Source organism: Sapajus apella, unplaced genomic scaffold, assembly GCF_009761245.1.
Source record: "Sapajus apella isolate SASKATOON/1434 unplaced genomic scaffold, GSC_monkey_1.0 scaffold5, whole genome shotgun sequence".
Lineage (NCBI taxonomy): Eukaryota > Metazoa > Chordata > Mammalia > Primates > Cebidae > Sapajus > Sapajus apella.
The window spans coordinates 10,896,978-10,923,364 of record NW_022436945.1 but is presented as its reverse complement, the minus strand read 5'-3'; the positions used below and the strand labels follow the sequence as shown (position 1 = coordinate 10,923,364).

The following is a 26,387-nucleotide window of genomic DNA, read 5'->3' as shown; positions in this document are numbered from 1 at the left end:
TACCACAATTAATGACCTTTCAGCTTAAATTCTGTGTGACTTGCTTTTTTTTTTTTTTTTTTTTTTTTTTTTGAGAAAAGAGTCTTGCTCTATTGCCTAGTGGCACCATGTCAGTTCACTGCAACCTCTCAGGTTCAAGCAATTCTCCTGCCTCAGCTTCCAAAGCAGCGGGTTTTACAGGCATGCACCACCACACACAGCTAACTTTTGCATTTTTAGTAGAGACAGGGCTTCGCCACATTGGCCAGGCTGGTCTCAAATTCCTGGCCTCAAGTGATCCACCCTCCTCAGCCCCCCAAAGTGCTGGGACTACAGGCATGGGCCACCTCATCTGGCCTAGGAATCAATACTGTCAAATCTCATCTACAGGACCCAGGCTGGGGTCGGGCAAGCAACGCTCACAGGGCACTATACTTCCACAATCCTGAGAATGAGCACCACCTTACATTTTGCGTCTAAGATGCCTCACTAAAATAACAAAGTAGGTATAAAAATACTCTAAAATATGTGAAGACATAGACAAATATAAGTTCTGGCCATCACTGTCCTTCACCAGTTCTACCCAACACAATTTTTAACAGTAGAATGATTATATGCTTGGAGCTCACCCATGCCAAACCCTTCTCCATAGTTTTCTCAACTCACCCTTTCAAGTTTCTCATTGCCAAAGTATACTGGCCGCTGCCTAGCCAGGCACCTTCAGTTAGGTCAGAACACCTAAGTTGGTAAACCATTCAATCACAGAGATTATTTCCTCATCTTCCCATCAAAATGTAATTATTTAGATGCCTGTTCCCTCAGAACCCTGCTTATCTGCTTCCTTGAAGACAACTTGCTTATCAGATGAAATTGTGTTTGTTGTTGTATCTGTAAGGAAGTACTGGTTTAATGTGTAATCCATTTCAGATCACAGATTTGCAATTTCAATAAGGTTAACCATAGAAATGACACTTTTCTCTCCAAGTGCTCCAATACATGGCTTGGAAAACTTTTCTGAAGATGAACTACAGTAAGAAGTGTACTTTTTTTTAATCATAACCCAGAACATAGAGAAAAACACAAATGAATATAACTGAAAAGGATTTCACAAAATAATGCTTTTTCAACTTGCAAAACATTCACCTGTTCTATTCTTTTTTTTTTTTCTTTTCTATTCCATACTGCTTATTATGAATCCATAAAGTTGATTTTCGTATCCATTAGTGGGACACAACCAGTTTTCAAAAACAAAAACACATCCTAAAGGATTTTGTTTTAGTGGACCTGAGCCGATGGTGGTGGAAAAGTTTTTAACAGATGTCTGTTTGCCTCTGTGTGTGTGTCTTGCGTGCATCTGTGTAGGGTGGCCAGGAGAAAATACTGGATGGACTTGACTAGGGGTAGAAAGAAGTTCACTTTCATAAGGGGAGGACTATCCCGTGTGCATAGATAGATAACAGGCTACTAGGTGATTCAAATTTCTGAGGAATTCGGCAAGATGTGATGAGACTAGACATACATTACAGTGGAACATCCAGGAGAAGGCAGCCTCCAGAGATGCAGAGTGGCGGTAGGATTAGAAGAGTTTCTAAGAAAAGATTCCTCGTAATTGAGAGGCAGGTACTAGAATTAAACTATGAATTTAGACATTAGGGGAAAACTAGTTATAAGAACTGGAGCATAAGTTCAAAGCAGGGCTACAGGCAAGGTTCACTCCATGTATAGCATGTGTCTGTTAATTTGTTACTCCGTAAGTCCGTTCTGACTGCAGATATGGTTTGTCCAAGTACCTGTCAATTGCGACCAAATGATCAAAACTGTAAGCAAAACCAGCATGATCAAGCAGGACTAGCAGACCCTGGGAAGCAGACAGGTCTTGGCTCCCTGGAGATTTATCTTTTCCATTTCTCCCGGCCTGTGAATAGACAGGGTCTAAGTACCAGACTAGAATTTGTACCTCCTTGAATGTATTTTAGCACATTTTTTCTCCAACTTACTTTATACATTCTCTCTTTAAATTGCCCCAATAGGTCATCTGCTTAGAGTTGTTCCTCATTCTTCACAGGTGTGCACAGCCATTATCAATTTAGTAAAATTCTGGAGTTCAGAATTTTTAACAGGAGGGATTATATTGAGCTTTTTTTCCCCACAGATTGTTTATGGCCTAAATATAATTCCCTTTCAAACAATTTCTCATTGAAAGACTCTTTATGTTTCTAATGTCCAGGAAAAATATAAACTCAAGAGGGTTTTTACTAACCTTGTAAAATTGCATGATTACATTCATAAAGAGAAAAATATGCTACTCTTCATGCTCAGGCTCTTTAATGAATGAATCCTAAGTTCAGGTATAAACTTGCAATTAATAAGACACATATCAAAAAGCACTGAAAAAAAAAAACCAACAGGATTTTAGAAAGAAAAAAACACAAGTAGAGCAGTGTGTCATTTTCTCTTCCACTATTTGGTGATACAATAGTGCCACAGTCCTTACATACACAATGTATAACTCTCAAAAAAATATAAAAGCAAATAGCTGATAAAATATATAGAAAAATGACCTTTTCAAAATCCAATTTCAAACATTCAAAGTCAGTGGCTTAAGTGAATGGTGAATCTAAGATAGCTTTTCCAAATAAAGTAGAATTGTAGATGCTCTTTCTACGTTGAGTAGTAAGAAATTAATTATTAGGATTGCTTTGACTCACAATGATGCTATGAACTTCTAATTAATCCAGGTAATGTAAGCAAGGATTGTACATAATTGAAATTTAATGATAACATGAAATGCTGATTCCTACCATTAATTACCACCTTCTTCCCTAGCAAACATTTACATGAGCTAATGAGAATAGCTAAGTTGCTTGGGTGTCATTTTACCTGTCTCTTTTTGAATGTCTCCTGCTTTGGTAAAGCTGTTTACAAATAAATAAAGCATCAATCATCAAAATGTGATTTGAAGAAGTTTGGAAAATTTGAGCCTGAGGGCAGCCAGGTGTCAGCTAGAGCAGGCAGGGAAGGATGATTTATAAATTGGATTTAAAAACAGTTCCTCTATTAGACGGTTTTCATGCTGCTAATAAAGACATACCAGAGACTGCACAATTTACAAAATAAAGAGGTATATTGGACTTACAGTTCCACGTGGCTAGGGAGGCCTCACAATTCTGGTAGAAAGTGAAAGGCACATCTTGCATGGCAGCAGACAAGAGAAGAGAGCTTGTGCAGGGAGCCTCCCATTTTTAAAACCATCAGATCTTGTGGGACTTATTCACTATTATGAGACCAGCATGGGAAAGACCTGCTCCCATGATTCAATTACCTCCCATCCAATCCCTCCCACAACATGTGAGATTTCAAGATAAGATTGGGGTGGGGCACAGCCAAACCATATCAGTTCTTAAAAGGGTATCTTCAAAATGTTTCTGCAAGACCATCATCATTGGACCCATAATATAGTTTCTTAATGATTTCTTGGTAAATATGCACACTTTCTATGCATTATTGCCACACATTGTCACCTTATATGTACTGTATAGAGTGAGTGTTTGCTTGTTTACCAGGTTGTCAACATTATTGTTAAGAAACAACTCCTCAAAAAAAATTCCTGATTTATTTAAATACGTATTTGCTTATTTGATTCCTCCATACATTGTTACCTTTTAGTCCCAAAAGAAAGCCATGGAGAAATGATTAAAGGTGGCTTCTTTCTGGACACAGAATAGGAAACATATTTTTATAATTTCATATTCATTAATAAAAATGATTTCTATGTTCGTTAATCAAAATGTGCTGATTGACTTTATGTTAAAATCATTAAGGATTTAAAATATGAAAAGGGGATAGTTGGCATGTAAGTAGAGAGTTTGATCAAATCCAGTCTACTGTAAAAACTATTTGAAATAATTGATACTTCAGACCAGTTGCCAAGTTTTCCCTTTGCTAATGACAAGCATTTATATCTCACAAGAACACTAAACGGTCTTGCAAGTATCTCTTGAATGGCCATCTAAGAAATGTGAAGGCCAGAGCAGTTTGTAAGAGCAAACTGATGTTACCTTTGAGAATTTTGGGTACCTAAAGAAATGGAATATATATTATAAAACCCTGAGCCAGTTATTCCCAGCACAGAAGCTGACTTCTGTAATTTTTTTTTTTCTGTTTGTTTGGTTTGTTTGTTTTTTGAGACAGAGCTTTGCTTTGTCTTTCAGGCAGTGAGTGGTGCAATCTAGGCTCACTGCAACCTCCGCCGCCTGGGTTCAAGCAATTCTCCTGCTTCAGCCTCCTGCGTAGCTGGGATTACAGGAACACACCACCACACCCAGTTAATTTTTTATATTTTTAGTAGAGTGGTTTTTCACAGTGTTAGCCAGGATGATGTCAATCTCCTGACCTTGTGATCCGCCCTCCTTGGCCTCCCGAAGTGCTGGGATTGCAGGTGTGAGCCACTGCGCTCAGACAGGTTGTCTTAAAATAACTCTGGATTTTCCAGTTCAACTAGCTAGGTATTTTGTTGTTTAAGCTTCTGTACTTGCTATCAAACTGGCTCTCAACCTAGCCCCCTTTTTACACATTAGTGCCAACCGGCTTCAAGTTCCCAGGTTGCCAGGAATCTCACTTTTCATGCACAAAGATGACAAATGAAAGTTAATGATTAAAGTTTTCTGCCCTTTGAGTAATTTTCAGGACACCTGGAATGCTTAATGTGAAAAATTAAGTATTTAATGGTTGAATTATGGGCATAGTGATTTTCATTGGAGCATTATGCTTTTGGCTTAAATCTTCCTCATGCCCTCCAGATAGCATGCCATTCATTTTTTGTCTTTCTTTTTTCCTTTCCATTCTTCCTTCATTTACTGCGACATTTACTGATCAACTAATACATTTCAGATGCATGGATAAGTACTGAGGAGAGAAACATAAATCAGCTATAGTCCCTCCTCCCCAGGATTCATAGTTTTGTATTGGATATAGTATGTCAACCAGCTCATGAATCTCAAAAGGATCGTAGTTGAATATAGATACAAAGCAGAAAGAAGAAGGGGTTAATCTTGCTTTGGAAGAAGGACTCATCAAAGACTCCACCCAAGTGGAAAGATTTAAACTGATTCTTAAATGATGGGTAAGAACTTCTCAGAAGGAAAAGGAAGCAGTTGGGGAAATCAACCAGGCGTTTGGGCTATAGCAGTAGTTCCTCATGACCTGAACACAGTGTGAGCACAGGCTGTCAGGAGATTAGGATAGAGAACTCCTTGGAAAGTTGATAGGGGTTTTGTATGCCTTGCTATGACTTTCAGATTTCATTCTGCAAATTGAAAAATACCAGCAAAATACCACTGAAAATCGAAACTGGGGAATTACATGTTCCTTTCACTTTGACAACAGGTATACGGTGGGTAGATCAGAAGGCAAGAGAGGCTTAACGGAATTATGACAGGCATGTGTTGAGTGGATGCTGTAAATTAGACATGGCCCTAGATTCTGGGTATACCTTGGGAGCAAAGTAACCATAATGCCCACCTTGTATTAATTATGACAATAACAATAGAATTTATTTAATGTCAATTTGGTACTGTCTGGGAGCTAGATGTATTTTAAGGGCTGTAGATCTTTAAATAATTCAGATTTGGGGCACTGACCTCTCCACCCCTCCACAGTTAAAAATCTATATATAACTTTTGACTGTCCCAAAATTGAAGAATTGATAGCCTACTGTTTACCAGAAGCCTGACACAGTCGATTAACATATACATTGTATATGTGTTATATGCTAAATTCTTACACTAAAGAAAACTAGTAAAAAGAAAATATTAAGAAAATCATAAAGAAGAGAGACTATGCTTACCATTTATTAAGTGGAAGAAGATCATCATAAAGACATTCATCTTCATCATCTTCACAGTGAGTAGGCTGAGGAGGAGGAAGCAGAGAAGTTGGTCTTTCTGACTCAGAGGTGGCAGAGGCAGAAAGAAGTTGGTGCATAAGTGAGTCTGTGGAGCTCTGACCTATGTCATTCAAGAGCCAACTGTATTTCAACTCAACAACTCTGAGATATTACTACTGCCTGTGTTGTATAGGTAATGTAACTGAGACTGAGAGATGGCATCCACCCAAAGCTGTGTATTCAGTGAAGTATCCAGTTAGGATTTGTGTCCAGGCAGTATTTCTCTGTGATCTGCCATGAGGAAGTAAATGGATATTCATAAGATCAGCCATAATTATAGTGGAAACGTAGCCAGACCAGAGCAGCTATTGCAGTAAGAAGCAGGAAAAATAAAAATAAACTATAAATACAAGAAGAATCTACTCTAAAACAAATGGAACCTGGGAGCTGTAGTGTTAAGGTCCCAAATATGGTACTTTTCATCCTTTTCTAGATAGTTCTGTCTGCCTTATACACTTCAGTAGATGAAGCCAGCAATTCAACATATACTCTAACTACACTAGGTAGTCAGAGTTTTGCATTGGCATTTTCCGGCCATTCTCCTTTCCTTGTTACCATGAGTTGTTAAAAGACAGGCTATACTTCAGAACTTTACACCTTTCTATTGTCTTCTGTGCATTCAGTGGCCAAATGTCCAGTGGTTCTATGCTGAGCCTCCCCCAGATATAGGTTGAAAAATGTGTAAGATAAAAAAATATCCTTCAGCCTCCCACAATCATAGAACACCTAGCATGCCACTCAGTAGTTAGAGGAGAAACCTGTTATGGTAGACGGAATTCTAAAATAGTCCTCAAGAGTGTACACCTAAAATGACCCTAATGTACACACTTTATATAATCCCTTTCCTTTGAGTGTGAGTTGGATTTGTGACTATGATAGGATATCGCTGCTGTAATATTGGTACTCTATATGGGTGAAAAGATTTTGTAACTGTAACTAAGGTTCCTAATCAGTTGACTTTGAGTTAATCCAAAGGGACACAATCCCAAGTGAGCATGACCTAATTGGCCAAACCTTGAAAAGAGGTCAGAGAAATCTGAAGCATGAAAACATTTCTTGCTTGCCTTGAAAGAGCAACCTGCCACACTGCAGACAGAGCATGGCAGGAAGAGAAATGTCTGGATGAGAATGATCTCTGTCCAACAGCTAGCAAGAAAACGGGGAACTCAGTCATAAAAGTACAAGGAAATGAATGCTTTGAACAAACTGTGACCTTAGAAGAGAACACAAAGCTTCAGATAAGATCACAGCCCCAGCCTACACCTGGATTTAAGCCTGAATAGAGGACTCTGCTAACCCATACACAGACTCCTTATCCACAGAAACTGAGAAATAATAAATTTGTGTTGTTCTAAGTCACTCAGCTTGTGATGATGTGCTATGTAGTAGGAAACTATTAAACAATACTATAGTTCAGAGTGGTGCCATCCTGAGTTGTCAAACCAGCAGGCCATGCTAGACTGGCTTGTTTTGATGAGCCTTCAAAAGAGTTTTAGTCTGCTCATGGTTCTGCACATAATAAATTTAACATAGCATGCCCTCAGTTATCCATAAAAACTAATCTTTAATTCTTTGAGGCCACTTCATATCATTTAATGGTATACATTTCCATTGCATTGATGATAATTTTTCTTTTCACTGTGATCCTGCTAACGGCATGTCCTGTGAGTTTTTCAAATAAAAATATACTTAATTAGTATTCATAATTTGATCCTAGTATAACTTAGTTATTATGGCTATTATATTTGAAGTATTTCTGTTTAAAATCAAGGTTACTAACAAGTCATTCCGTTAGAATTGTTAGTAATTAGACTACAGCATGTAAGCATGAATAATTGTCAAGGGGATTGTTGTATTTTTTTTTTTACATTTTATATTTATTTGCTGCAATAAGATAATAGAATAAACAATATTTATACTCTATTACAGTGAGGAAGTTCAACATGTCAGCTGTAATGAGGAATAATTTGTTGGAAGAGATAATATTTTGAATGAAATCTGGCTAAATACGTATCTGCAACTAAGATTTTTATTAAGCAGGGCAAAAATCTGTTGAAATTACCCCTGGGTTTAATGATCACATAAATAATCATGATTCAATTGTTTGAGTCTTACATGGGTTCATAATAAATGAACTATGCATCAGACAACTTTGTTTCTTTTGTTACTTTTATAATATTGATTTAGATGAAGATTAGCCCCAGGGAGTAATGCGAAAAGGCTCCATGTGGCTGCTGTTTTGCTTTTTATTAGATCTCAAACTGAAACATCTACTTTATCTAAATCAGCTTCACACTTCCGAACATTTATATCCATCAATTCTATTTACTTCACTTAGCCTGGCTATTAAGATGACTGCACATCAGTTCTGCCCTTCACTTAAGTGATTACGTTTGGAGCTGAAAGACTGAGTCTCCAGGGACAGATCAAAGATGGGAGCTAGGTTATGAAGCAATGCAGAAAGTGTGGAATGGTTCACAGCCCTCTATCTCTACTAAAGTTTGTATCTAAAGTTCGGTGATGAGAGAAAATTGTCACGAATACAGGCAATGAATCACCTGAATAAAAACAAACAAAAAAAAAACTTTAAATGTGGAATAGAAACTTGTGTCTATTCCTGATCAGTTTAAAATGCTTACTTGTATTAGAAGAAAAAGCTTTCCAGAGAAGTTTGAGAAACTGAAGGAACCCCCATTCTATTCTTAATAATATCAAGATTGTAGAATGTGTGACTCTCAGCTAGTTTTGATAAGCAGGAAGAATGTGTTCCTTACATGGGTGAGGGTGTTTGAGCAGATTAATGCAGTGTTTCTCACAGTGTGGTCCAGAGAAGTCCTCATTAGAATAATTAGAACTTTCAACAAAAATGGAGATCCAGGGTCTCTACCTAAGACCTATGAAATTAGAATTTCTGGGAAAGGTCTGAGGATTCCTTTTTAGGGAGATTTCTAGTTAATGCTGATGCACAGAACAGGTTGAGCAACATGAGTCAATATGGATATATAACAACTTAGTTCTCTGTTCTCTTTTGCCACTACTGGACACTCTTGCTACCAGTTCCTTTCCTCCCAGTTGTCTTCAGTCCTTTAAGAATGAGTTTTTGAGTCACTGTCTATTGTTCCTTCATTTAACCAACTTTACCCACTAAGCAGCTTGTGTTTGCTATTTATTCTTAGGACAAAGATGCCTGGTAAAGTCTGGGTGTGGTGTTGATCCTCCATCATGGAGGATATAGTCTAATCATGGAACTAGAGTAAACACGACTAGACTAGTCTAGAACTAGAGTGTGATTCATGGAACATGGGGCTGATGAGACTTATGAAGCAGTCAAATATGCCCTTGAAGGTGGATTTCCTCAGCAGATGACAGGACCCTTTGAAACCCCACTTGAATCTAAGTAGAGTCTGTAGTCTGATTCCATGCCAACACCTCACAGATGCAGTTCATCCTGCGGAATGTTCCAGAATGGAAGGTGACAAAGATGTCCTCAAATATCAGTGTCCAAGAAAGTTATTTTCATGCTGTTTACATCTTTTTGAAGCAAGGATCCCTAGGTTTCCATCATTTTTAAGAACAATTTAAAAGCCAAGCCATTGTAAGTTTATAATTTCTTCCTATATTACTCATGGTGAAGATCTTGGTCAACCTCATGGGTGAGTATAAGCAATGTGTTTTTTTTTAGAATTCCATCTCAATTGCAGATACCCTAGTCCTTCTTATCCATGTAATGGCTAGGAATAATAATAGTACTTGGCTTATTGAATGTGTTATATGGACATATTAAGATAATTCAATTAGAACAGTACTTGATGTATAGCAAGAGCTCAAAAAATAGCAATAATAATAGCTATTATTTATCCAGCATTTACATGGTTACAGTCTCTCCTCTAAGTGCTTTGTATGACTCATTTCAGCAATTTGCCCAAAGTCACAAGGCTCTAAATAAACAAAGTGGGGATTTAAACCCAAGCATACTCTTAACCTCTGCATTATACTGCCTCTGCCATAAATGCAGCTCATTGCCTATTCACATTAGGATTGAAATACATTTCTCAGGCTGGGCACGGTGGCTCACGCTTGTAATCCGAGCAGTTCGATAGGCAGAGGCTAGTGGATCATGAGGTCAAGAGATCGAGACCATCCTGGCTAACATGATGAAACCCCGCCTCTACTAAAAATACAAAAAATTAGCCAGTAATGATGGCACGCACCTGTAGTCCCAGCTACTAGGGAGGCTGAGGCAGGAGAATTGCTTGAACCCAGGAGGCAGAGGTTGCAGTGAGCCTAGATCACGCCACTGCACTCCAACCTGGATGACAGAGTGAGACTCTGTCATCTCCAAAAAAGAAAGAAAGAAAGAAATACATTTTTCATGCAGTGCCTTCTGCTCGTTTTCTTTCATTTTGGAGGGCCAAATTTGCTTTCTATTCACTCAGTCATAAGATTCAGCCAGGCTTCTCTTGGATCAAGTAACTGCTGAAGGAAGAGAATAAGTTAGAGGCAGTCACTGATGCTGATTTTGTGCACCAGAATGAGGGATGGCCTGAAAAATTAGGGGAAAACTCTTCCTGGGAGCACCTGGGCAAGTGATCTTATGGGCTTTGACTCTTCTTTCAGACTCTGAGTAAATTCTCTGGCAAGGCTGGGTGTGGTGGCTCACACCTGTAGTCCAGCACTTTGGAAGGCAGAGGTAGGCATATCACATGAGATCGGGAATTCAAGACCAGCCTAGCCAACATGGTGAAACCTCATCTCTATTAAAAATATAAAAATTAGCTGGGTGTGGTGACATGCATCTATAGTCTCAGCTACTTGGGAGGCTTAGACAGAAGAATCACTTGAACTGGGGAGGCGGCAGAGTTTGCAGTGAGCCGAGCTTGAGACACTGCACTCCATCCTGTGTGAGACTTTGTCTCAAAAAATAAAAAGAATTCTCTGGCAAGACTAGTTTTCTTTTCCATTTGTCATGTAATATAGATTGCCTTTGCTATGGAAAAAAAATACTATCTAATATCTACATACTACAAGCCTAACATGATCTCTATAAAGCTGATCTTGGTTCGATTCCCCTACCTGTCACTATCATTAAAGCCTTTCCCTCATCTCATGGTACTTTCCATACTGCCTTAAAGACTTTTACCAGATGCTGCTTTGAATTTCAGGTGTTTTCAATGGCATCTAAAATATTACATCTTCATCACTGGAGTCAGATTTGGGTTTAAATCCTGGACCAGATATTTCCTGGTCCAATCCAATGAGGCCTCCATTCCTCAGTTTCCCCTTGCAAAATGGAGATAGCATTAGTAGCTGGCTCATAGGGTTTACAGGAGGATACAGTGAAATAAACTATATAAAAGACTTAGTACGCTAGTCTGTCAAATAGTGATTATTCTACACACGTGAACTATTATCATCTAAATTTTGTTTTTAATACACTTTAATCTAGTGAGGACTGAGGATAGATTTTTTTGAATTTTTAATGTTTGTGGGTACATAGATATATTTATGGACTGCAAGAGATATTATTGTACAGGTATACAATGTGTAATAATCAGCTTATGGAAAATTGGGTATTCATCTTTTTATTAATCATACTGGCTTATATGGTACCTGGACCACAACTTTAACAATTGAATGAAAGATAATAATCAGAAACAAAGTGAATGAGAAGACCAACTCATTGGGACTCTGTGGTGAAAGCATAGAGGAAGTTTGCCCACCTTCTCCTCCTCTCTTCAGTGCCTTCCCAGCCTGGAATCTAGAAAGACATAACATGCCAGAATCCCTTTGTTCCCTGCCTCAGTTCACCAAAGGGCAAACTCATCTTTCATTTTATAAAAAACATTGTTTTTCTTCCAAAAGCCATATTGCTGGAATCAAAGCAGAAATGGGTTCATTACTGTGAGTAACTGGTGATTTTGAATAAACTGCACTTTAGGGATGTGCTCTGAAGTGCAAAAGTAAGAGTGCCTCTCATTAAGCACGCTCATTTTTCTGGGGACAGGCAAGAGATAACCTTCATGCAGCAGTAGAGCCTGAGCTGAAGGACTCCCCAACATGACTTTGAAGAAACTTCTTTAAACAGGGGCACTGAAACAGACTCGCACCCTCCTCAGTAGTTTCTTGAGAATACATAGATATATGTATTGCATTGTGCAGAAGAAAATTTTGGCAAACTGTCACAATAGTATCCCTTTTCTCTCACCACCACTTCATATGTACCTGTTTCTCTCTCACATACACACACACGCACACATGGCAGGAGTACAGAAATTTCTTGTATCTAATATTAATGCGGAAAGGGCAAGAAATGTTTATTTATTTTTCAGATGGAGTCTTGCTGTGTCACCCAGGCTGGAGGGGCAGTGGCGTGATCTAGGATCACTGCAACCTCTACCTCCCAGGGTCAAGCAATTTTCCTGCCTCAGCCTCCCGAGTAGGTGGGACTACAGGCGCCCACCACCACACCCAGCTGATTTAGTCTTTTTAGTTGAGATGGGGTTTCACCATACTGGCCAGGCTGGTCTCAAACTCCTGACCTCGTGATCCACCCACTTCAGCCTCCCAAAGTACTGCAATTACAGGCATGAGCCACCGTGCCTGGCTGAAAAATCTTTTAAAAAGTCACAATCAAGTGTTGGGCTACTTACACTGGTGATGTTTGCTTCATTGGATGCTTTAGGTATTCCTGGCCACTGTTACATAAGACACACGGGAAATGTTATGAGCATCAGCAAGCAGCTATCAACCCCACTGGCTTCAGATGCTTTGGGACATGGGGTAATTGACTAGTTTTTCACAAGCCTTTGTTTCCTCATCCATAAAATGGAAATGTAAACCCCTCTCTTCCTCAAAGAGGGGTTGCAAGAATGGAAGACTCTATGTGTTAGGCCCACTGCTTGACAACATATATGCCCCACAGAGATTTAGTATCATTTACAATATTATTGCGCCTAATCCTCACAACACTTCCCTGAAGAAGAAATATTGGCCTCATTTTAAAGACAGGCAAACCAAAATTTAGCGAGTTTAAGTAACCCAAATGAGGACAAAGATTTAGAGCCAGTATTTAAGTTTCCTCTTTCTGTTGGATACTCTTAATATTTCTCTTTTCGAAGGGGATTCAAGGCTCTCCAGGAAAAAAATATATATTGGATTAGTATTTTAGTTTGAATCCACGCTGTGACTTGAAGGTAAGAGTTGCATATGTAGTTAAGTAACTTTACCTATTTAGATTGCAGTGTTCTTTTAGCTGACAATGAAAGGATGAGCGTGGATGCTATCCAAGGTACTTATCATCCTCCACACCAGTGATTTTAAGATATTTTGGGCAGGGCAGCCTTCTTGGCTGCCTTCCTTGTATTGCTTTCATTGTTCACATGGGCAGAAACTGCAAATCATATTCACATTAAATGCCGAAGATAGAGCATAGCCAATATGTTTGAGCATGCAGTGCTTATGTCTCACCTTAAAAAGAAGCAATAGGAATAGGGCTTCCAACAACAACAACAAAAAAGGTATGGAAATCTCTCAGGGTCCACAGGCAGATGAGGCACTTTGGTAACAGGAAATTGGGTTCTGCCAGATCAGTGAGAGAGCAGGGAGCTTCTTAGGTGAGAATACCAATCAGATTATTCATTCAACAACCACTCACACCCTCTTATTTGCCAGGTCCCATTCTATGACCGAGGATATTACATTGAACAAGAACAAAAATCTCTAAGCTCTTAGGTAGGAGTTTATATCCTAGCAATTCTGGTAGGAGACATATGACAAACAAATATTCATGCCAGGTGGTGACAGTGCTTTGGAGGAAAATATCACTGGTTCAGAGGGTAGTGACTCCAGGGCCAGGTGAGGGAGGTTTTTCTACATAGTGTGGTGAGAAAGGGCCTCTCTGTGATAGGAGTTTTGGAACGAAGACCTACATCAAATCACTTACTCATGGGAATATAGGAGGATAAGCACTGCAAGAGAGGGGACTGGAAGCACAGAGGCTTGAGCTAATGAGGCGAACATTAAAAAAAAAAAGAAGTTTCATGAAAGAGTTTCAAGAACTTGACAGGCCATGGGAAGAACAACATAATAGCAAAGGAACCCGTAACTGTGACATCCAGATCCAGTGGAAGGAGCCTCGCGCTGATGCTCTTTGATAGTTCTTGCCTATAATATTTCTCAGCCCCAAGTCATCAATTTTAAATGTGAATGCAAAGGACTTGATGACTGATATTCACATATGAGTCAAGCTGAAGGGTTCTGCAGAGTTCACTGTACTAGAAAAACAGAACTCCCTTTGGAGTTCAGAGGTGGTTTGTGTTTAAGTAGTATTAATCCTGTGAATGAGCTGGAAGAAAGATCCTTGAGTTGAATTAACTACTAGTTTATACACTTTTCATGTTCCAAAGTTACTGGGATTAATGGATAAAACAGAATGGCAGCCAGATGTGGTAGTTCACGTCTGTGGTCCCAGCACTATGGGAGGCCAAGGCAGGAAGATCTCTTGAGCTCCAGAGTCTGGGGCTGCAGTGAGCTGTGATCTCGCCACTACACTCAAACCTGGGCTACAGAGCAAAACCCTGCCTCTCTCTTTCAAAAAAAAAAAGAATGTCTCAAAACAGTTTGGGGGAACATTTTGGGTGTTACCTTCACTCCTGTGCTGATAAGCACTTGTGCCAATATTTGGATTTTTAATTCATTTAAAGCCCTGTTGGATAATGGGAAGAAATCATGGGTTTTGCATTAAACAAATCAGAATTTGAGGCTTGGTTCCATCATTCACCAACTGTATGATCTTGAGCCTGCCACTTAAACTGTCTGAGGCTAGTGTTTCACCTGCAGATCATCATCCCTACTTTTAGAATGTATAGGAAGGAGTGATGCATTAAAGCATCTGGTGTGTAGTAATCACCTAATCATTGATGACCTTTATTATCCAGCAAACGTCTATGAAGTAAGAAGTGCCCTCCATGGAGGCGCAGTAGGGACTATCTAGATTAGCAGGGCATGATTCCTGCCCTCTGTAAGCCTATCCTTTAATGGAGAGAATGGATACCCCTATGGGTATCATATAATACCTCATAAATAGGAAAAATACCATAAAAACACAAAAAAGAGATTTGATCCAATTCTGGTTGAAGTTTCATGAAAGAGTTTTAAGAACTTGACAGGCAGAGATGGTGTGGAAAGGTTTTTCTAAATAGAGCAGTTTGAGCAAAGGCCTGGAAATGGAAAAGCTCAGAATAAGTTTTGGTAAAGGAAGCTGAGCTGTTGGGTAGAGTGTATTGGCAGGAGTCAGACCACCAAGGCCCAATCCTCAAGGAGGTACCGAATCATGGAGAGACCAGGATGCCCTTCAGAGGAGCTTCAACTTTGTTCTGCAGGCAAATAGGGAGCCTTGGAAGATTTCTGATTAAGAGAATAATAAGAGATTAATTCTTCTGGCAACCCAGCAAAATCTGAGTAGAACATAGAGACACTTTTGAAAAACACTTGAGGTGGTAGTGATTGAGCACTCACTCTTTTCTAGAAGTGTTGCTTCTAAAAGTGTCATTAATTCCCTCAAAAAGTGATGAGCTAGGGCCTATTATCATGCCTCTTTTTACAGATGAGGACATTAAGACATAGAGATGTTAAGTAACTTACTTAAGGTCACACAGCTAGTAAGAGATCCCAGTGGTCTGCCTCTGGAGTCTATATTCCGAGCTGCTATACTTCCCTGCCTCAAAAGCCAACCATTCTATCCTGCTTTGCGTTTGCCTCGTCTCTTTGCTCTCTTCGGTCCTCAGTTTGTTGATCTATGAAACAGGAGACTCGAATTGGCTTTCTAAGATGCTCTCTCTCTCTCTTGCATTTTTTAAAATTCTACATTTCATTGTGGACCTAGTCTATTTGGGCAGAGTTAGGAGGAGAGAAAAAGATGAAATAGTTGTGCGAGAGAGAGACAAAACTTCAACTTTTTTTCTTTTTCAGATTTTTTTCTTCTCAAACTTTTCCTGGCTCTAAATTTACTGAAACCATTATTTACAAAGGATAGAAGGAACACATTAAATACTGTATCTATTTTGGTGTATTGATTGGTATGAGGTAGTGCATAGGTGGTAGCTGCTAACCTCTAAAATACTATGCAAATATGATGAATACTTAATTAGTTTATTATTCCCATGCTGTGAAAAGATATGATAGCTACTACTCAAACCAGAATATTAGTTCTGACTGAGATTGAGCTTTCAGATAAGGTGACTCATTGAAAAGAAAGTCAACATGGAAGGACTCCTTAAGCCTCGTTTCAATCTGCGCTCAGCGAGTTGGGACAAAATACACATTTGGATCTTCCTTACTGGTCAACAATGTCACTGAAACAGCTGAACGCAAGTTGTCACTCCACCTCTCAGCGTTTTCAGGTTTTCCTCCGTATTTGCAGGTGCGGGGGGCTCTGCTCCCCGTCTGCAGCGGGAGTCCAGCCCTTGCTTAGGTTCTCTTGTTTCCAAGGCAACTGGCCGGCCCAACGAAGCCACCGGTGGCGGCGGCGCGGGCGCGCGGAGTCCCGGGGCGCAGAGCCATCTCTGCCGCGCCGGGCCTCCGGTTTCCTCGGGACGTTCCTGCTGACCTGCCAGGTCCTCGGGTGATCTGCACGCGACTTCATGCGTGGTTGTCTCTCTGTGCAGGAGTGACAACCAGGAAGCGGATAATGCCGACAGGCCCGACTTTATCCGGCTGCCACTTCTGGCCTCTGCCACAGCAGACAGGATGAATGCATTTTCTCTCACTCACGCCCTTTTTCTCAGCCTCTCCATCTCCTTTCCTCTCTCTCTCTCTCTCTCTCTCTCTCTCTCTCTCTCTCTCTCTCTCTCTCTCTCCTCTCTCTCTCATGCGCTCTCCTCCTCCCCTTTCTCCAGCAGTAGTCTTCTTAATGTAGTTTAATGGCGTTACAAAGAAAGCCAGGCAGAGGAGCACTTCTCAGTGGCTGTGGTTGGACCATGACCTAGCTGACCATGAACTTGGAAGGGCTTGAAATGATAGCAGTTCTGATCGTCATTGTGCTTTTTGTTAAATTATTGGAACAGTTTGGGCTGATTGAAGCAGGTTTAGAAGGTAAGGGAGTGCTTTTCAGTGACTTCTAAAAATTCTCTGTTTTGCCATGAAAATGTCTTAGGTGAATGTAAGAGGCACCTGAAATGAGAGGAGACAAATGTCACTCTGGGATGGACATGAAGGAAGCCAGGGTCTTCGGGGGAGCAAAGATTAATGAAATAAACTTTTTGTAAGTTGCAGTGATGTTTTCACAAAAGAATGTTAAAACTGTGGGAAACACTTTGGTTCAAAATGTCAGGACCGAAACTGAAGTGCTGAAGGGTTTATAATAGATCTGCCTGCTTATTTTGAGAGTATTGAGTCCATACTGATGTTTGATTATTTGATCTAATATCTCCTCTTATTGTATCGGCAAATTTTATTTGGGTATATTGTGAGATCACTTGTTTCTTGCTATGCAAATGCATTCATCAAATGAAAGTAAATAGACATAATTTCTTATGGTCTAAGATTGGAGCCTAAGAATGACGGGCTTTTCATAAGGTCATTTGGAGAGGTGTTTATAATGTTACCTATTTTACATACTAACAGAGACTGTAAGGGGAAAAGACTCGAACTCATATAACAGACTTTACATAGATTCTAGATAGCCAATTATTTTTCAAGTATTGCTGTTTATGTTCATTAGAGGCTCCTTCTCCTGTTCTCCTTGTCAATCATCTCTTTGTTTACACAGTAAATTTTGTATTAGCCTTTATTGTTTCCTAAATTAAATGTTTCTCGGGAATCTGGGTAAATTTACACTATAATTTTCTAACTGCTCAGAACACATTTGAGAGTGTGTTTGCATACAGCCAGTCGTTATTTCTCTAAAGTTGGCAGAACGATTTTTAAAAGAAGCTCTAGATAAGGTTTGACGTAGTTATGTTTAGGCATTCTTCTTGCTTCAAATTTTAAACTTAAGTAAAAAGGAAAATATGTTATAAATGTATTCACATCCACAACTAATCCTGTTCTCCAGAGAATGGCTGCCACAGTGTAACATAAATGAGATTGCATTTACAAATAGCAAACATCAAATTAAAATAAGTGTGTCACTCTGATGTAGGTTACCAGAAACCTACATTTATAACTCAAGGGGGTGGGGGTGCAGGGAGCAGGAGGTGGGGGATGGTGGAGAGCTGGGTTTCTTGGCTTAATTTTAAAATAAGTTGCAGAATGCTTTTGGCAGCCCTCTCTGATGAAAACATCTGTAGTTCTAGAAAGAGGATAAATTCTAAAATCTAGAAGTTGTCATTGCTCTTTAAAATTCACTTCATGTTGTACATTTTTGTGAAACCAGAAACTTGGTTTGGCTTCTCTGTTCATGCATGTGTGAACATGGCAAATGTGTATTTTACTTGGCAAATATGATTGGGATGTCCCATTGTAATGCACTGGTTTTTATTCTTTCTGGGACTGACAGTTCATGAAATAGCCTCAGAAATCCTAGCCCTGTTGAGGGACTTGTTTTATCTTATTTCATGGATGATGTGTGGTCATTCTTCCAGCTCTTGTGTTGAGGGCTTTGACTCTGGATTTTGGTGAGGACACCTGCTCTAGTATTGGTTTTGCTTGTTTCAGGAGCACAAATATTCACTCTCCCAAACATGAACTTGTGTTTCTTCCCTCTAAGAGCTACTAACCTCTGTGAAAGTCTTTCTTTTTTATTATTACTTGAATTCAAAGTTGTACTAATTTTCATGAACAATTTATCTCTTGTATTTTACCTTTTACAATATCAGCATTCTCCAAGCCAATCTTGGAGTAATACTGTGGAGAGAATGCACTATCTCAGAAACTTCTATATAAACTTTACATATGATTTAGAGTGATTGTTAGGAAGTAATTTTAAATGGTAAAATGTTGACAATCACATTAAGTAAACATTATTTAATACATAAAAGCTGTTAGAAGCAAAAAGCGGCCGTGTTTTTTATTTTGAAGTCTGCAAAAGACAAATCTCCAAAGTGAATCTTAGAGTGAGAAGACCTTTAAAACAAGATTTAAGTTGACTATATACTTTGCTAGCTGGAGATATAAAACAAATGAATAGATATAACCCATTGTATATAGTTTAAGTCTATAGACCAAATGTGTGCACTCTACAGTTGCAGCCTTATTTTAATTAATAAAATGATAAGCAATGTTTATTATCAAGCTAGCATCTTCATAGTTTTTCTTTAAAAAAAAAGGTACCAATGCTCATTTCATTCAGATTTATTTTCACCTAGGAATTCCTTTCCTCCCCCACCATTTTGCATGTCTAAGTTTGGAAGATAATGATTTACTTCACCTTTATTATTTCTGTCTACTCACTTGTCCTATGAAAGAATTTGACTATTAAGTAGAAAATCTTGAACCTAGGTTAAAATCTTATGAGGATGATTGTGAACTTTTTCCCTAAATCATTAAGCTTCCTCATGTGAACTTACAACTGTTTTATGGTATACACAATATTCAGAATATAGTTTTTCTTTTTTTGGTATTTTGATATTTTCATTATGCATTATGTTCTGAAGGGCATATAAAATGCAATGTTTGCATAATGTAGTTATTTTGCTTTTTGGCTATGTACACAGAATACATGTACTTCAAAATAAATTGGTAATGTAAAAGTCTAAAATATTTGTATTTGCTTATCTTTGAGTGCTTGGAGGTCTCATTCATTGTAGAAGACTGGGGTTAGGTCCTTAAATCTTGGGTCCTGTTCTGATCTATGTATGATATTCATGAATACATAACACTACACAGAGATCCATGCCATATATTTATAAACTAAGGGTTACAGTTAGCAGGTAACATTCTTTCACCTGAGAATATAAATAATAGTTGGAGCAAAATGCTTATGCCTTTTCTGCCACTCTCCTGCTTTCTCTAACCTTGGATAAGTCACGTTACCTCTGTAGTTTTCTGATTTTCTAAAATGAGAAAACTGGACTTGATAATCTTTATGGAACTTTCCATTTCAAAACTTCAGTGAGTTTAACAGGTAATTAAAATTTGAGAATTTATGTAACACATATCATTTACCATAAAATAGATATCAGTGGCCTACTTTGGAATTTATATACAGTGTAACCATTAGACTAATCTTCCCTCCTCTTCCATAGTTGGATAATTCATCATACCTTGGGGAAATATTCATTGTATTTCAAGAGAATAGAGAAATGTCCTTTACTGTAGCTCTAAAATTTGATATTTGGGACTGCTATTTCAAGCATCCTCATGATACGGTTTCTCAAAACTTACACAGAGTTCCAATAACAAATAAGCACATCATATTATTATTTATTAACTTTTTTGGCAAAAATTCCATTCAACTTCATTAAGTTTTCTTTTTAAGAAAAGTAATCTTAATTCCAGTTCAGTCGGCATGAAAATAATAGTGGGAAGCAGTCTTCTAAGGATAACACACAATACCAATTACCAGTGTTTTAAATTCATAGTCTCTCTCTACTTAGTGGGGAGTTTAGGAGGCTCCAGATTTATGCTGGTTTGGAACACTCCTGAACCCTCACAACAGTAAATTGCCTTTTTTTCCAACTATAAAAATGAAAGTAGTTTTCTGTTAATGCATTCCAAGGAGAAATTGAATCAAATTTTTAATGGCAAAGTGATTTCATTATCTCTATATGTAAAGCTTTGCTGTGGAAATATCTTCTTTTCATCTAAATATGTATTAAATTATGCTGAAGCAGTTACTGAATGAAGAAAGAACCATCCTTCTACCAGTCTTAATAAAAGCAAAATTTCACAAAAATGCGTTAACACAAATGACTTGAAAAAAAGTCACTTTTATTGATACTTATCTTTGATAAAAAGACAAAAAGAAATCAACTGGCAATCTAAGTCCTTCTTAGGATAAGTACTAGACTGTCTTTTGTTTTTGTTCAGTTCATTTTATTTAGTAGATAGCTGTAGTACTGTAATACAAGCTTCCCCAAGAGGCTTAAACAAGGTATTATCTGTCTAAGCAAGTTCTTAATTCTCTGGTGCTGTTGACTGAAGTGGAGAAGTGCTGTATCTGTCAATAAATTGGGCAAGCTGAAAAACATCACTGACATTGTGTCCAGACCATGATGCTTAATAAGGACCAAGGGGCTAGAGATGACTAGGAGGGGCTGATTTCCATCTCAAATAGCTTAATTGAAATTCACAGAGTCTTGCTCTAATTCTCCCAGCATTCTGCTTCCGCCAATGCAATAGCATGCCAATGCTTATGTGTTTTGGGGTATCAGAGCAGTCTTTGTAAACTGTAAAGTTTAAGAAAGATAAAAATACTTTACATTAGGAAACTTAAACATACAATGTTTTTACACCATCTAGGATTGAAATAAAGGGAATACATATAGCATCTAACTGTCTTTAGGGTCTCTTATGATTAATCTTTTCTTATTTCAAGAACATAGGCCTAAAAGGGGACTACTGGAAGAAGATTTAGTGTATTCAGAGATTATACTCAGGGGATCTAAAGTTATGCTTGGAGTCTAATCACAGCTTCCTTTCTTAGTAGTCATGTGATTTTAGACTATTATTTGACTGACATCCTAATTTTTAGCCATAAAATGAAACAATTATAAATAATAATATCTTACTTTATTGACTATTACCTATATGTCCGGTATGTGTTAAACAGAGTATAGTATAGCTATATTATTCATGTAATATATTATAGCATGCCAATATCTTATTTAATCTTCACCATGGTTCTTTGAGATAGATAAATCACTTCCACTTTAGGTATAAGAAAACTTAGACCTATAGAGGCTACTGAATTTGGATCAAGATTACTCAACTAGCAAGTCATAAAACTGGAATTCAGTCTCAGGCCATCAGACTCCATATCTTATTATATAATTTTAATTTTCTAAGAATTACAACATCATGGGCAATCGTGAATAATTTTGCAAAGGGGAGAAAGTATTAAATTAGGCATTCATTAATGACTTTCCACAAGCCTTTCTTGGACACATTCTATGCATGAAATACTCTCAATCACTTATATTATTACATAAGCATAAACATACATACTATACTATTCTAAACACAGTAAAAGAACATTATAAAGGAACTACATTATAAATTACACAGAATCTTGTAATATGAATAAATCAGCATTAAATTTCAGTCAATTCAAGTGCACACTTTAGTTGGGATCTGGGGTAAAATTTGAAGAGAAAACAGACATAAATGTTTATTCTCAAACTAAGAGTTGATCTGGTTTGCTTTGAGAGACAAGTAGGATTGATGGAAACAGATGGGGCAGAGAAGGGCTGGTGATTTCCTTCAACATCTTATGTTGAAGGAAATTCAACATAAGATGCTACTGAGAAAAAGTGAGACCTTGAATTCAGGAGGACTGTTATTTATGAAAAGGCCTGAGATGTATGGATTGGGTTGATTGAAGCATGGACAAAGGCAATAAGATGATGAATATTGGAGTAACATTTTGAAGTAAGTGCATCCAGCATTGAATTAGAGCATAACACAAGCATCAGCTGGATTTTAAGGCTTGACGAAGATGGTCATCAACAGAAAATACATAGCCCAACCTTTATCAACAAGTAAAAAAACAAGGAGGGATACTGATGGTTCTAGTTATTGAGAACAGAGTACAATGGAGGGAGGAAAGCTTACCTTAGTTGAGAACCTGTATAAGACAAAGAGGGTGAAAAGAAAATGCTGCATATGTCTTGCCTTGGAATTATCATCTCAACCATGCAAGATTGCAAGTGTTATTTTGATTTTGTGGATGAATAAACTAGAAGTTCAGGGTGAATAATAACTTGCTTAAGATCACAAGGAAGTAAGTGAAGGAGTCTAGATTAATTCCAATATCTTTATTGTAGTACTAATCCAAAGACATTCATTATGCCTGCACAAGATAAATATTCCAAAGTAAGATAAAACATACATAGATACATAAAAGTCATATACAATATAAACATCTCTTACAGAATGTGCCCATGTAAATTTAAAAAATTGTATTTAAGAATTTGATTTTTTTTTTGCTTCGAGTTCTATGTAGAGACATTAGTAAAAGCATAGGCACAATAGTGAACCCAGAAAAATGGAGAAGAGGGAAAAATAAGAGAAGATATATCAGTAATTTTCATAATTATAGCTCTGATTTGTCAAGGCTTCATAGAACAAAACATCCTGCAGAAACTGCCAGTTTCAAATTGATTGTCTTATAGATAAGGAAACTAAGTCCGAGAGAGATGAAATGACTTAAAAATGATTTGTTATTGACAGAAATATTTTCTGCAAAGAAAAATCTAATGAATTATACTCAGAAGATAAACTTCAAACATACCTTGTTTCATAAAATGCTTATTCAAACTGCAGCTCTCTTGTTATTCTGTTTATGGTCCAAGGATTTAGAGCTGGGCTGGGTGATAGTGAAGTTATAAGATTTGAAATAGGTGCCATTACAAACAGCTATCAGGCTGAGGGATTTAGCCATAAATTGTTTTCTACCTCTATGACCACACACACACATACACACATAAATATACACACACAGAAATTCCAAGGGCAGTTATCTTAATTGTTCAACATGCCAATTATTAAACTCTAAATTCTGTAATACCTTCCTAACTGCTTGCTTCAGTACCACCATCCCACAGATGTCTGCCTTTACCTCTCTGCAATTTGCTGCCACCGGCCAGACTGTTCATGACAATTATTTGAAAAGTATTTGATTAGGTCGGTAGAGTAATCATCAAGCTAAATCTGGCTGCTAGAATTATAACAATTGTGTTTCAGTTCTCATAGGGAAGCCATAGAATGTAGAAAATAAGAACACAGACTCTGAAGCCAAAATAATCGGATTCAATAATAATCCCAGCTCGAATATACCTTAGCTATAGGCCTTGGGTAAGCACTGCAACCCTCGGTACTCTAGTTCTTTATCTACTAAATTGGAATAATCATAGCACCTCCATCTCCTGCTTGTTTTGTGGATTAATACAGTTGGTATTTGTACACACTTAGGACTCTGTATAGGATTATATAATAAGTTATTTGTGTTTTCCCATTATAGCTAGGCACCATCATCTTTCCATGAAAGAGAGAGAGAGAGAGCGCTCAATATCTGAAACCAAGAGTTTCTTCATTGCTTGGTAAACAAGTGAGAGCTGTGCTTATAAGATGCTGTCACTAAAATACAAACACTGCTGTTTTATATAGAGTTTTAGGCTTTCAAAAGCATGGTCACTAATGCAAAATTGTCATTGATTGATTGGGTTGGGTTTAAAACTGGTCCTGGTGGTGACTTGTTACCAAAATCAAAGAACCATTCATTTCCATTCTTAAAACTAGAGTACAAAAACTTTTTCATGATAAACAACATTTAAGACTGTTTATTGAGAACTCCCAAGTGCCAGGTACTGTCCTAGATGCTGGGGATGCGGCCATCAGAAGAACAGATAAAGCCTCCATTCTTGCAAGCTCATCTACTGAGTTTTGAGATACAAACTATAAATGCCATAAAAATAAGAATCAGAGTAGTTATAGTAGATTTCATTCATTCATTCAATCATTCACTAATAGAGGCACATGTGTGTGCCTGTATTGTGGTCCATATGTTGTCCTAAGCACAGTATATGAACACAGTTACAGTCCTTGAGAAATTCATGTGCTATTGGGGAAGCAAGACAAAAATATAGATAAAGGAATATGTAGGAACATATAATTCAATATTTAATAGAGACAAGCACAAAATATGGCAAGGGGACAGAAACAGGGTGTCAGCATTCCAAGTTGAGATATGAGTGATACATTAATATCTCAGTTATATGCACTAATGCATATTATTTGGAACTAGCAGGAATCATAAAAAGTGTTGTCCAGCCTCCTCATTTTTTGAGTAAATTGAGGCCCAGGAAGGTTAATTGACTTGTTAGGAATCACAATGCTATTTGGCAGCATAAATATTGTAATAATTACATCATTGCTAATAGTGTGATAATTATATTCTAGTGAGGACCTCACCATTTTACGTATTTGTTTTATGGGTAGTCAGACAGTAGAGGCAAAGGGTGGTCAGAGAAGGCCCTTCCAAAGAACTGACTTGTCTCAAAATACTTAAAGGAAATGAATGCATGAGACATAAGAGAGTCTGGGACAAGAGCATTCAGGGAAAGGAATTGCCACATGCAAGAGACTTTGGTTAGAAGTGTGCCTCATATATCCAAGGAGCACAGGCAGGCTAATGTAGCTGAAGCAGAGTGAGCTCGCCAGGGTAGTGGGAGGAGCAATGGAGGGAGAGCCAAAGTCATACCCTACAGGGCCATTATAAGGACTTCAGGACTTGCTCTTTGGTCCTGGCAAGCCAGTGAAGAGTTCAGATAGGAAGTTTCTACACAGTTCCTGACTCTATCTTCTTTTACATGCTCTGATATTGTCTCTGTATCATACCTGCCTACTCCCAGACATCTCTGTTCTGCCCCAGATCCCTGCCAGAGCATGGACTCAGCACTGATTTTCAGACTTCCTTTATATGAAATGACTTCCTGTGCCAGTCTTTAGCATGAGCGTAAGCCAAAACTTCACTCCTCTTCATTGATCTAGGTCTTTCCTCTACCTGCCACATGGGGTGAGCAGGTCTAGTCTTCATCTTATCAGGTTGCTTCAACAACTTAGGTTATACACCATATATAACATATATATACAGTTTTAGGAGCAACACTAATTGTCTTAATAGGACTTTACTAGAGAAGGAATTTTGAAAAGCCAAATGATATTCTTTGAGCACTTGCCATAGTAAAAATATGTGATGATAGAAGTAAAAAGGTGAATTTCACACACAAAAAAAGAAGACAACGTTCCTCCTTTTTAGTTGTTCTTCCTCCCTCACTTATCAGTTTCAAAGGGAAATATTCAAATGGGCACATTCCAAGTTGAGATGTGAGTAATACATTAATATCCCAGGAATATGTACTAATACATATTTTTTGGAACTAGCAAGAATCATAGACAGTGTAGTCCAGCCTCCTTATTTTATGAGAAAATTGAGGCCCCGGAAGGTTAATTGACTTGTTAGAAATCACAGTGCTGTTCAGTAGCATATATATTGTAATAATTACATTCTCTGTAATAGAGTGGTCATTATATTCTAGGTGAGGACCTCACCATTTTACATATTTGTAGCATCTAATTTTTGTATATCCCTGTAAAAACAACCTTACTAGCCATAATTATAGGAATTCTAGTTCTTTAGTTAAAAATCTATTGTGAATGCTTTTCATCATATTACTTTTTTCTAGTTTTATTGGATTATGCCCAGGAAAATGGGGAAGATTTGCTGGTACACAGGCAGAAACAAGGCTTCTGATGAAACTGATAGGTATGCCAAAATGTGATGACACCGTTGTAGTGAGGCTGGGAA

At 38.0% G+C, this 26,387-nt stretch overlaps 1 protein-coding gene across 4 annotated transcripts in view; it reads left to right on the top strand.

The window, feature by feature from the left end:
- Nucleotides 1-26,387, top strand: part of KCNIP4 (potassium voltage-gated channel interacting protein 4) — a 1,204,862-nt gene that overhangs the window by 629,904 nt on the left and 548,571 nt on the right. The window contains exon 1 of one of the 4 annotated variants that reach the window (XM_032271872.1): nt 16,481-17,014. The exons of the other annotated variants lie outside the window; for them this stretch is intronic. Coding sequence (XP_032127763.1) covers nt 16,915-17,014 — 100 coding nt within the window. The 5' untranslated portion in view covers nt 16,481-16,914. Of the gene's footprint in view, nt 1-16,480; nt 17,015-26,387 lie in introns of those variants that run through there. 4 annotated transcript variants of the gene reach the window in all.